Source organism: Gadus morhua, chromosome 12 (assembly GCF_902167405.1).
Source record: "Gadus morhua chromosome 12, gadMor3.0, whole genome shotgun sequence".
Classification (NCBI taxonomy): Eukaryota; Metazoa; Chordata; class Actinopteri; order Gadiformes; family Gadidae; genus Gadus; species Gadus morhua.
Genome location: NC_044059.1, coordinates 6,933,863 through 6,945,480, shown reverse-complemented (window position 1 = coordinate 6,945,480; position 11,618 = coordinate 6,933,863). Strand labels below are relative to the sequence as shown.

Below are 11,618 nucleotides of genomic sequence, written 5' to 3'. Positions count from 1 at the left end.
GTATGTGTAGCAATTTGTCTTTCAGGTCCTTTATATAAAAAAATCCCTCATGGTCATGTGCCAAGAGATAGGTCTATTTTCCAAAGATGAGCGCAAACCTTGGCAAATGATTCATGTCCAAAGTTTTCCGTGGTAATGAATGCAGGTTTTATAAGAACATAACAAATTATTAATACATGCAGAGTAGGGAATCTCAAATAATCCTCCCTACCATCACTACAATAGGGAACATAGTAGGATCATCTACCTACAGGAGGGTGTGCTTGGGTGTGCATGCATGTGTGCGTATGCGAGAAAGTTGTAGAACTCTCGTTATAGTTCTCTGGTGCTCCCTGTTGACAGTCAAATATACTGTCCGCATGACTCAGAAAAAGAGATGTTGTCATTCTCTGTATGTTGCTTAAATTCTCCTAAATGGTTAGCGGTAAAGAAAAATCTGATATACTTCCACTAAATTAGCATCTAGACCACTAACATAATCTGAGACCAATCGGTTAATTATCCCAAGAGTAAACAGAAAACATGGTAAAGCAGGATTCAGATACTATGCAACAAATAGCTGGAATAATCTCCCTGAGGATTTAAGACTTGCCCCAACTCTGACCACTTTTAAAACAAGACTGAAGTCTTTTATGTTTGCTATAGCTTTCTGCTAAAACTTAAATCCACTGCATTTTCTATAATCGATTTTCTAACTTTGCCTTCATTTTTCTATTTTATTATTTCATTTTACTCTAATTTTCTTTTACTTCGCCTTTGTTTTCTTTAGTTATCTATTCTCTTTTATTATTAATTTTATTGTATTTCAAGCATTTTGACTCTGCTTCGTGTATGAAAAGTGCTACATAAATAAAGTTGCCTTGCCTTGCATAAAGAGTCAAAAAGTGTATTTGAATTGAATTTGAAATATTACAGGAATTTGAGGTATGATAATATTGTGTTCAAAATACGCCTCTACTATCAATCGAACGGTAATGCCTTTTTAAGTATATTTAAAAAAACAACAACACTCAAAATGCTTGAATGCGACGAAAAAAGTAAAAAATCCAGTTACATACTAAAAGAGTGACTTTTGAAAAAGGTCAGGTTAACCTAACCTGTACTAATGTAAGTGTTGTCATGGCTTGGGACAACCTATCATTGGGCAAATAAAGACCAGGGGTTCTTGTTTATATTGCGAAATCCGCCCCAAAATGTTTTCCTTTTAAAGGCACCTCCCGACCACATCGTTCACCATTCCAGCCGTCATGAAGGTACTGGTCGTGCTAGCTCTGTCGCTGGTCCTTGTGGGTAGGTTGACAAAATGTTACTAAACACAATTACCTATTGAGTTGATGGATTTTTATAAATCGATTTTTCAGAAAGCAAGAGTATTCAATAATTTCTTCATTCATATTTAAAGATGTTTTTTTGCTTTGTTGCAGTAAATATTAATAGAGTTGTTTTTGAATGGGTTGTTCCGTTGACATTGTAAGTAATGTCAAAGCAGTGGGTTCATTCCAATTTTGGAATAATAGGAATTTGTTTTGTTATAGTTATATTGCAAATATACTCTTGATTTTTGTGATAATTATAGCTGGGTGTTTAATAATGTTTTTCATAATCATTTCTCATCCCCTTCGCCATATTTTAAATTTTCTGGCACAAATGTCCTTGTACCATTGGTTTTCTTTGCTAAACATTTTTTCTTTGTATTTTGCAGCTGGCCTAGAGCTCAACTACGGTAAGAAGATGAGTCAATCACACATGCACATTCAACATAGAAATGTTAAATATATTATTTTGTAGTATTATTAGTTTTATTTCCTGGAAATGCGCCTGAAAAAGTGAGGTTGTCTTATATTTGGGGTACATCTTTTAAATGTCAATAGACATTCACAACTTTTTGGTCATAACACCTTTCATTTGACCAACTCAATACGGTATCTGCAAACATATTGCTACTAGCTTCTTGGATGTGAAAACATGAACAAATAACAACATGAGTTATAAAACAATATATCAAATCAAAAAAATCACAATAAATGGACACATTGACGCACAAATCAGCCTGACGCACAATTTACTGTATGCTGATGGCTGTTACTCCTGCTTCCAGCCCCAGAGTTTGCTGTAGGAAAGACCTACACGTACAACTATGAAGCAGTTATCCTGGGAGGTCTGCCTGAAGCTGGTCTTGCCAGGGCTGGTGTCAAACTGAGCAGCAAGGTCATCATCAGTGCTGAGGCTCCTAACACCTTCGTACTCAAGGTAAATACTTTAGCATTGTTAATATAGTAACATAGAAATATACTGAGAATAGGATTAGCAGTAATAAGATTAAAGAATGATAATATTAATAAATATTAACTAAAATAGAAATTTGTGAATGTTAAGTTACTAACTTAAGTAATATTCAAATGTCTTTGCAGGTTGTCGACCCACAGCTCTATGAGTACAGTGGAATTTGGCCCACCGACCCCTTTGTTCCAGCAACCAAGCTTACCTCAGCCCTGGCAGCTCAGCTACTGACACCCATCAAGTTCCAGTATGCTAATGGGGTTGTGGGTGCAATCTTTGCACCTGTCGGTGTCTCTACCACAGTGCTGAATGTCTTCAGGGGAGTCCTGAATCTCCTTCAGCTGAACATCAAGAAAACCCAGAATGTCTACGAGCTGCAAGAGGTTCGAGATTGTTGCATGTATTATACATTTATTTTCTTTATTTTTTCCTTTGATGACTTCATCCATTAAGTGCTTCGGTATTTCAGTGCCACAACTTTGTCATTGATTTGTGATCGTTAGGCTGGAACTCAGGGTGTCTGCAGGACCCACTATGTCATCAGCGAGGACGTAAAGACTGAACGTCTTCATCTGACCAAGACCAAGGATCTGAAACACTGTCAGGATTTAATCTACAAGGACATCGGCTTGGCCTACACCGAGAAATGTGTTCAGTGTCAAGCTGTAAGTTTCCTTGATTTTCTTTGAACCCTCTCACCTTACAACTCACACACGGGTGTCATAATTGTCTTGTGTCTTGCTTCAACAGCGGGGTATGGCCCTGAAGGGAGCCGTTGCAGTCAATTACATCTTGAAGCCAGCAGCCACTGGTGCTCTGCTCTTGGAGGCAACTGCCACTGAACTCATCCAGTTCTCCCCCATTAACATCCTGAATGGGGCTGCCCAGATGGAGGCCAAGTATGTATGAATGATCTTTAAAACAGAAGGTTGACTTGATATCAATACTTGTGTCACACCTGTACCAAAAGACCAGAGATTGATGTTGCTGTGTTCTTTTCCACAGGCAACTTTTAACCTATGTTGGTATTTCAAAGACTCCAGTTCTACCCATTGCTGCAGCTTATATTCCCCGTGGATCCCTGCAGCATGAGTTTGCCACTGAGCTTCTCCAGACTCCCATCCAGCTCCTGAGAATCACCAACGCAGAGGCACAGGTGCATAGCTGGCATAGAAAAACCACACCCAACCAACACAACAATGCTCACAGAATAACCGTGGTCACATTGGATGTCTTGACAGATTGTTGAAGTGCTGAACCACTTGGTGACTTACAACGTGGCCAAGGTCCATGAAGATGCTCCTCTCAAGTTTGTTGAGCTCATCCAGCTCCTGCGCGTGGTCAGCTACGAAAGGATCGATGCCCTCTGGTCTCAGTACAAGGTCAAGCAAGCTTACAGGTTGGTTGATAATAATATTTTAGCCTGATATCATCATGAATTTCTACTTCCTTTTCCATAATTGAGTCTGAAGTTTCTTCCTTCAGAGCAGAATCTATAAAAAATAACGTAAAGGCAGATTTCAAACCTCTTCGTGAATTGAGCTTCCGTATTACACTATGTTCACATGGATTACATCAGTATAGACCTGCTTGCAAGAAGCTGATTGGCTCAGGAAAAAATCATGCTAAGCAACCAACAACAGACCCTGAATCACCGAAAACTTTTTTAAAAGTGTGTTTGGACTCAGAGGCTGGAACCAGTCAAATTGTTTCTATCCATGAATCATCAAAACTGCTTGATGAACACCAAAGAAAATGCAGTACCAACATCCAAAAAGGTCTACGAGAAATGTTGAACATTGTGTTTTGAAGGCATTGGTTCCTGAACGCTGTACCTGCCATTGGAACTCATGTGTCTCTGAAGTTCATCAAGGAGAAGTTCCTCATCGATGACATCAGTGTCGTTGAGGCAGCTCAGGCTCTGATTGGCTCCATCCACATGGTGACAGCTGACCTGGAGTCCATCAAGTTGGTCGAGGTAGGTCAACCTGCCAAATGGTCCCTGTGTTTTTTATGTTTTTACATTTTGGAAATGAAGAAACCTCAATGATACATTATTTTGATCACTCAACAGGCCATGATCGCCCACCACAAAATCCAGGCCAATGCTGTTCTTCGTGAAGTTGTTATGTTGGGCTTCGGAACCTTGGTTAACAAATACTGTGTCGCAACGCCACTATGCCCAGTTGACTTGGTGAAGGTACATGTTTATTCCTTCGATTTTGTTTGCTACATTAAGAGCAATGAAAGCCCTTTCAATCCCATCTCACCTTTCTTATGTCTTTAACAGCCCATCCACGACCTGCTTATCCATTCTGTTGCCAACGCTGACATTAACGGAGCTATTATCGCTCTCAAAGTTCTGGGTAATGCTGGCCACCCTGCCAGTCTTAAGCCAATCATGAAGCTACTGCCTGGAATCTCCACTGCTGCTGCTGCCCTGCCCCTGAATCTTCACATCGAGGCCATCCTTGCCCTGAGGAACATCGCAAAGAAGGAGCCCAAGCTGGTAGGACTTTGTGACTTTTGTGCTTTGAATGCACTATTCTGCTTGTTTGGTTCTAACCCTTCACCTCTGTTCATTAGATCCAGGATTTGGCTGTTCAGGTCTTTATGGACAAGGCTCTTAAGGCTGAAATCCGTATGGCTGCTGCCCTAGTGCTGTTTGAGACCAGACTCCCCATGGGTCTGGTGACCGCCATCGCTGACGCAACCCTGAAGGAAAGCAATCTGCAGGTTGCAAGCTTTGTCTACTCTTACATGAAGTCCATGACCAAGAACACCGCTCCTGATTATGCATCAGTGTAAGATGCAACACCTATAATGATGATTCATCTATTCTCTATTTTGGGCTGATATAAATGAAACTTAACAGCGGCTGACGTTGTTCTTCTAGTGCCACAGCATGTGCCGTTGCCATGAGGATGCTGAGCCCCAAATTCGACCGGCTGAGCCTTCGCTTCAGCAGGGCTCTCTACTTGGATGCCTACCATAGTGAGTTGATAATTATGACAAGGGTTTTCGTTTAGACATGTCATCATGATCACACTTGCAGCTTGACCTGTGTCCTGTTATGTCTGTAGACCCCATGATGGTTGGTGCTGCTGCCAGTGCTTTCTATATCAATGATGCTGCCACAGTGATGCCCAAGGCTGTTGTGGCCAAGGCCCGTACCTACTTCGCTGGAGCTTATGCTGATGTTCTTGAGGTCAGATTAATTTATAAAATTTGATGCATAATATAACAGCAACAAATATCTAACTCTAGCCTGAACCTTCTGCATAACTTAACATTGGTGATGAAAGAACAACTATGTTCTGGATATGTTCATTAAAAAATGATTACATTTTGATTGTATTTTATTTCAGCTTGGCGTCAGAACCGAGGGAATCCAGGAAGCCCTCTTGAAGTTGCCCCAGGCTCCTGTGGACGCTGATAGGATCACAAAGATTAAGCACTTCATCCGGGCAGTAGGTTTCTGCCATCACTTCAACAGCAGACTATGAGTTCCACACACATGTCAAGCACCACGCTTGAGTTGACAATGATCTCTTTTCTTCAGATTTCCAACTGGAGGGCCAACGCTGTGAACCAGCCACTGGCCTCAGTTTACGTGAAGTTCTTTGGACAGGAAATTGGTTTCGCCAGCATTGACAAAGCCATCATTGATCAGCTTATCCAGGTAATGTGTAAAGTTACAAACTATTCTTAAGTAAATTATAAATTAATAAACACATTGAACCAGAAGCACCGTTTTGATCGAGGCTTGTTTCCCATACAGGTGGCCACCGGACCTAGCGTTGCCACTTATGGAAGAAAGGCCCTGGAGGCCCTTCTCGCCGGTTTCTCCTTCCACTATGCCAAACCCATGCTGGTTGCTGAGGTGCGTCGCATCATGCCGTCCAACACCGGTCTGCCCATAGAGCTCAGCTTCTACACCGCTGCTGTGGCGGCTGCCACTGTTGAGTGTAAGCTCCAGAAACGAAACCTAACACAAGGAAAATATAGTATTGCAAATTTGACCTCCTTTTTCACTGACAATGTTCTCTGAATTACAGTCGCGACCACCGTGTCTCCTCCTCTACCTCTGAACTTTGCTGCTGCTCAGCTGCTTAAGTCCGACATTGAGATCAGAACCGCGGTTACTCCAAGGTACGACAAAAAAAAGACCAAAAAAAGAAACATTGGTTTCATTGCATTCATGATCATATGATGAATTTCATTTATGAATTATGAAAATAGTCATTACTGTTATTTCATCCATGTTCCATCCCTTTCTGACCTTCAGTGTTTCCATGTATACTTATGCTGTCATGGGCGTGAACACCGCCTTGATCCAGGCTGCCATCATGTCAATCGCCAAAATTCACACAATTGTTCCTGCAAAGGTGGAAGCAAGAGTTGACTTTATCAAGGGCAACTTCAAGATTCAAGCTTTGCCTGTCCAGGGTTTAAATAAGATCACAGCTGCAACGTACGTAATTTTTCTCTCTGCCGATAATTTACATAATAATTTCAATAGTTATAAAAAAAATGCCTAATGTTCTCTTTTCTCTTGCAGTGTGGAGACCTTTGCCGTTGCCAGAAATGTTGAAGATCTTGCAGCTGCAAAGTTTACGCCAATGCTTCCATTAAAGTCCAACACACTGTCACGTGAAACATTTACTTCTAAGATTGCTTCCAGGTTGGCTTCTTTGACATCCTCTCTGGGTAGTGGAATGGTGAGTTTGGGACCTGCTCTTTGGAAAACACAAACAAATGCAATATTTACAGTTTCATAGTTTTAGAAACATTGTCTGAATATCATTTTGTGCTATTTTGTTTTTGCAGTCCAAATCATCAGAAATAATTCCTGTTGATTTGCCTGAGAACCTCATCAGGAAGATCAACCTCAATGCTGCCTTTGCCAAGAAAATGTGCGGTGAACTTAAAACATTCGGAATCAAGGTATGCGCCGAGATTGAATCCCGGAACGCCGCCGCCATCAAGGACTGCCCACTATATGCCGTTATTGGAAAACATGCCCTCATTCTCGAGATTTCACCAGGCAAATACAAATATTTTAATGATTACAATTATAATACATTGGATTGCATATAAATATTTAAGTCAAATAACTTTTATCAACCATATGCCTCCAGCCACTGGACCTGTGATTGAGAAGATCGAGGTTGAGATTCAAGTTGGCGAGAAGGCTGTGGAGAAGATCATCAAGGTGATCAACAGGAGCCAGGAGGAAGAAACCGTTGAGGAGAGGAACGTCTTGCTGAAACTCAAGAAGATCCTCGTTCCCGGTCTGAAGAACGCCACCAGAGCTTCCTCTTCCTCCAGCAGCTCTAGTTCCCTCAAATCCAGCTCAAGCAGCAGTTCTAGCAGCCGCTCTTCCTCCTCATCCTCCTCCTCCTCCTCCTCCTCCTCCTCCTCATCCAGCGCCCGCGTGTCAAAGGTGATGTTTGTTTTTGGTCTAAATTCCTGGGCTTGAAAAAAACATCAACATCAACATATGAAATAGATCTTTGTTTTAAAGTAAAAGTTTTTAAATGTCTTCTTGTTTTGTTTAATTTCAGCAAGAGTCATTCGAGATGAAGTTTTCCAAGATTCACATCCACCAGGTATTTTTCATTTATATTTGAAGAAACATAATTAGACCAGTATAACGGTTGTTGCATTCATTTTATTGCCCTATTTTCTTTTATGTTTTCAGCATTCCGTTTCCGCAGCCAGAACATCAAGCAGAAGTAGCGCTGCCAGCTTCGAGGCCATCTACAACAAGGTGCGTCATCAGAAAGGCCCAATGCATGTGATGGGTCACATTGAACACTCAATGATTGCTGGTGCTAAGCCTATGCTTCTGTATGAATCCTCAGGCCAAGTACCTTGCGAACGCCATCAATCCGACTGTGACAATCCTTGTCCGTGCTGTGAGAGCTGACCACAAGGCCCAGGGATACCAGGCCACAGCCTACTGGGACAAGCCGGCTTCCAGAGTCCAGCTGATCCTCGCTAACCTGGTGGAGGAAAACCACTGGAGGATCTGCTCTGACGCTGTCCTGCTCAGCTATGAGAAAATCATGGTAAAACCTTCTTCAGCAACAACCCAGAACTCCAGGAACAGTCATCATAATTTTCTGTGTTTTGTATGCTTGAAATTAATATTCATCATTTTCCATTAGGCCAAGGTTGCTTGGGGAATTGATTGCAAGGAATTCGAGACCAAGATCATTGCTGAAACTGGACTTGTTGGTAAAAGCTCTGCGATGCGCCTGAAGTTCACCTGGGACAAGCTTCCAACTTCCGCGAAGCGCTATGCCAAGAAGTAAAGCCACAAATCATACCAACTTAATCAAATCATTTGGCACTGACTGAATAGCTGAATGTATAATGTATGATTTTCTTCCTGATAAAGGCTGTCAGACTACCTCGGAAATGCTGCACAGCTGGCAGGTGTGGAAATGTCAAAGGCCAAGAATTCTCTGAAACAATTGAAACTGACTTTGGCTTTGACATCTGACAAAACCCTGAATGTTGTGCTGAAGACACCAAAGGTAGGGTTCTCTTAAGTATAGTAGTTTGAAGAAATATAAAGAATATAATTGTTATGCTGTTCCTTTAATTCCTGGTGATCAATATCAAAACATTGATGTTGCTGTACAGAGGACCTTCTACAAACTGGCTGTGATGCTTCCAGTCTACATCCCTGTTGGAAATACAGCTGATGAGTTGGTGGCCTATCAGAACAGTCTATCTGATAAGATTATATATGTGCTCACCAAAGCAAATGCAGGTCAGCCTCGATACTTACTTTCCATGTTATTTACTTTCTTCAAAATAATGAAAACAAAATCCACCTTCTTTGATTAATCTGTCTCATTCTGCAATAGCTAAGTGCACCATCATCAATGACAAGGTGACCACATTCAACCACCGCATCTTCAAGAACCAGATGCCTGAGTCTTGCTCTCAAGTTTTGGCACAGGACTGCACCGAAGATCTGAAATTCATTGTTCTGCTAAAGAAGGATCCGTTATCCAACAACAAACAAATCAATGTGAATATTGCTGACATGTGAGTAAATCCCTTCAGGGAGTTCATTGGACGTATTCTTCATTTTTGACACGTGTATCATCGACACATGTATCTATCAAGACCCCTCACTATTTATTTTCCCCATCAGTGAGGTTGACCTAATTCCCCTGAACAACAACATCATCGTGAAGATCAATGGAGTCATATTGCCCACTGCCAACCTGCCGTACCAGCACCCTACAAGTACATAAGTAACACTTTGAACTGGAACTACAGTCCAACACTTGATAAACTGATTATATTGTAGAAATAACTGTTATACCTGTGATTATTGCAGACAAAATCCAGATCAAGAAGCTGGGTGAGGGCATTGCTCTCCATGCGCCAAGCCATGGTCTTCAAGAGGTGTATTTAGACGCCAACACATTGAAGGTAGGAAGAAAAATACTATTCAATTCACTATTTTCCTCTGCTATATGACACAAAGGAGGTTTCTTAACAGTGGATCATTCTGTTCACAGGTCAAGGTGGCCGACTGGATGAAGGGACAGACCTGTGGACTCTGTGGAAAGGCTGACGGAGAGGTCAGAGAGGAGTACCAGACCCCCAACGGACGTCTCGCCTCAAACTCAGTCAGCTACGCTCAATCCTGGGTGATCCCTGCCGAGAGCTGCCGCGACGTCTCAAGTAAGACCGGTGGATGATATGGCCAAGGCTTGGTTGACTTTATCAGCTTGGTGGACAGCTACAAATTGTGTTTTAGCTTCAAACTGGGTTTTGATGTTAATCATTCGGTTGACTACAAAATGCATATCATAACTTTGGATTTACTTTTTCTTCTCCTTCAGAATGTTACATGGAGCTTGAATCAGTAAAGCTGGAGAAGCAAATGATCCTCCATGGAGAAGAGTCCAAATGCTTCTCCGTTGAGCCTGTGTTGCGCTGCCTGTCTGGTTGCACCCCACTGAAGACCATCCCTGTCACCGTTGGTTTCCACTGTCTGCCCGCCGGTAAGTCAAAACTCCTTAAAGACAACGGCGCTTCGTTGTGGGGGAGGGGGGAGTCAGGATAGTCTATTGGTTGGGGTGTTTGACTCCCCAGTCTGAAGGCGCTGGGTTCGAACCCCAATGTTCCACAGACTACTTGTAGGCATTCCTAGAGCCCGATTCCTAACGCCTTTCCATCCCCTTTCTAATTAACATCTGATATTCACTGGAGGTTGCTTTCAATGTAAGGGTCTGCTAAATGATCGAATAATGTTGTCTTAACTGCTTTGTTCTCCAACTTCCCTGTAGATTCGAACATGAGTTTGACCAGCCTGAACAACATCTATGAGCAGAGCGAGGACCTGAAAGAGACCACCGAAGCCCACCTGGCCTGTCGCTGCTCAGCACAGTGCGCTTAAGGAAACATTACACACTATATAAATTCCCTATTTTATTGTAGATAAAGTAGTATGGAAGATTAGTTGATATTCCTTTCCAAACTGCATGTATTAGTCATTTGTTATGTTCTCATTAAAAATATTCATTACCATGGCAGACTTTGGACATGAATTCATTTGCAAATGTTTGCGCGCATCTTTTGAAAATGTCTTGACACATGACCATGAGTATTGGGATACCCTTAAAAAAAAGGAATATTACAGTAATCTACTGGCAGCAACATGATAAGGCTTTTAGCCTACCGTTGGACTCCTTGGATCTTAGCTTTCATATGATTTTGTTTGCGTAGATAGCATTATGTGAAAAGATGGTTTTCAAGCAGGTTAGCATTTAGCTTCTACCGGAAGTAAACCAGATTTGTAGGAAGCACCTAGCCTCTAGCGATATAAACAGGTTTCCCATTGAAAAACGCCCGATATAGAACAGTGAAATTTCCAATCGATTAATCATTTGAAGCTCGACTACGACATCAGCCTTTTATTTTACCGTTCTGGTAAAGCGTAACCAGGATGGTAATGCTTTATATTAAGGTCCTTGTAATAAGCCTTAGTTTATCTGTAATAAGACCCTTATTATATGCTTATTAACATTCATTTGTGTTAAGCACTCATAAGAAACTTGTTAACTATTTATTGATCGCTTATTAACATTAATAATGGTCTTATGATTTTCTTCTAGTTGTTAATAAATGCATTGCAAACAATTTATTGAGTCTTACTAACTTACCTATTAGGTCATTATTAAACCCTTACTAAGTTTTTGTTTTGCTTATTAAGGTTAATAAATCCTTTATTAAACTGCTAATTATGCATTTTGCAGGTAGGTACTGGATCTGAAGCGGGAACCATGCTTATTAAGGTTGATAAG

The 11,618-nt window shown here is 41.4% G+C and overlaps 1 protein-coding gene across 1 annotated transcript; it reads left to right on the top strand.

Annotated features, from left to right (window-relative positions):
- The first annotated feature begins 1,247 nt into the window (after nucleotides 1-1,247).
- Nucleotides 1,248-10,847, top strand: LOC115556237 (vitellogenin-2-like). The gene is made up of 34 exons (XM_030373401.1): nucleotides 1,248-1,290; nucleotides 1,703-1,723; nucleotides 2,099-2,250; nucleotides 2,412-2,663; nucleotides 2,784-2,945; nucleotides 3,031-3,179; nucleotides 3,286-3,436; nucleotides 3,522-3,679; nucleotides 4,093-4,258; nucleotides 4,355-4,480; nucleotides 4,571-4,789; nucleotides 4,867-5,084; nucleotides 5,177-5,274; nucleotides 5,364-5,488; nucleotides 5,649-5,750; nucleotides 5,843-5,962; nucleotides 6,062-6,248; nucleotides 6,339-6,432; nucleotides 6,569-6,754; nucleotides 6,842-7,001; nucleotides 7,111-7,327; nucleotides 7,422-7,726; nucleotides 7,848-7,892; nucleotides 7,985-8,053; nucleotides 8,148-8,354; nucleotides 8,454-8,596; nucleotides 8,687-8,825; nucleotides 8,935-9,064; nucleotides 9,162-9,345; nucleotides 9,455-9,549; nucleotides 9,644-9,738; nucleotides 9,828-9,993; nucleotides 10,155-10,316; nucleotides 10,602-10,847. Exons 1-34 carry the CDS (start codon nucleotides 1,248-1,250, stop codon nucleotides 10,709-10,711), a joined length of 4,956 nt encoding a protein of 1,651 aa, XP_030229261.1. The 3' UTR covers nucleotides 10,712-10,847.
- The last annotated feature ends 771 nt before the right edge of the window (nucleotides 10,848-11,618 follow it).

Bases quoted from the DNA above. Each gene is read 5' to 3' on its own strand.
- LOC115556237 (XM_030373401.1), top strand. From the start codon at position 1,248: ATGAAGGTACTGGTCGTGCTAGCTCTGTCGCTGGTCCTTGTGG. The intron at 6,249-6,338 runs GTAAGCTCCAGA...TCTGAATTACAG, and splicing joins GGCGGCTGCCACTGTTGAGT to TCGCGACCACCGTGTCTCCT. The intron at 9,739-9,827 runs GTAGGAAGAAAA...TTCTGTTCACAG, and splicing joins TAGACGCCAACACATTGAAG to GTCAAGGTGGCCGACTGGAT.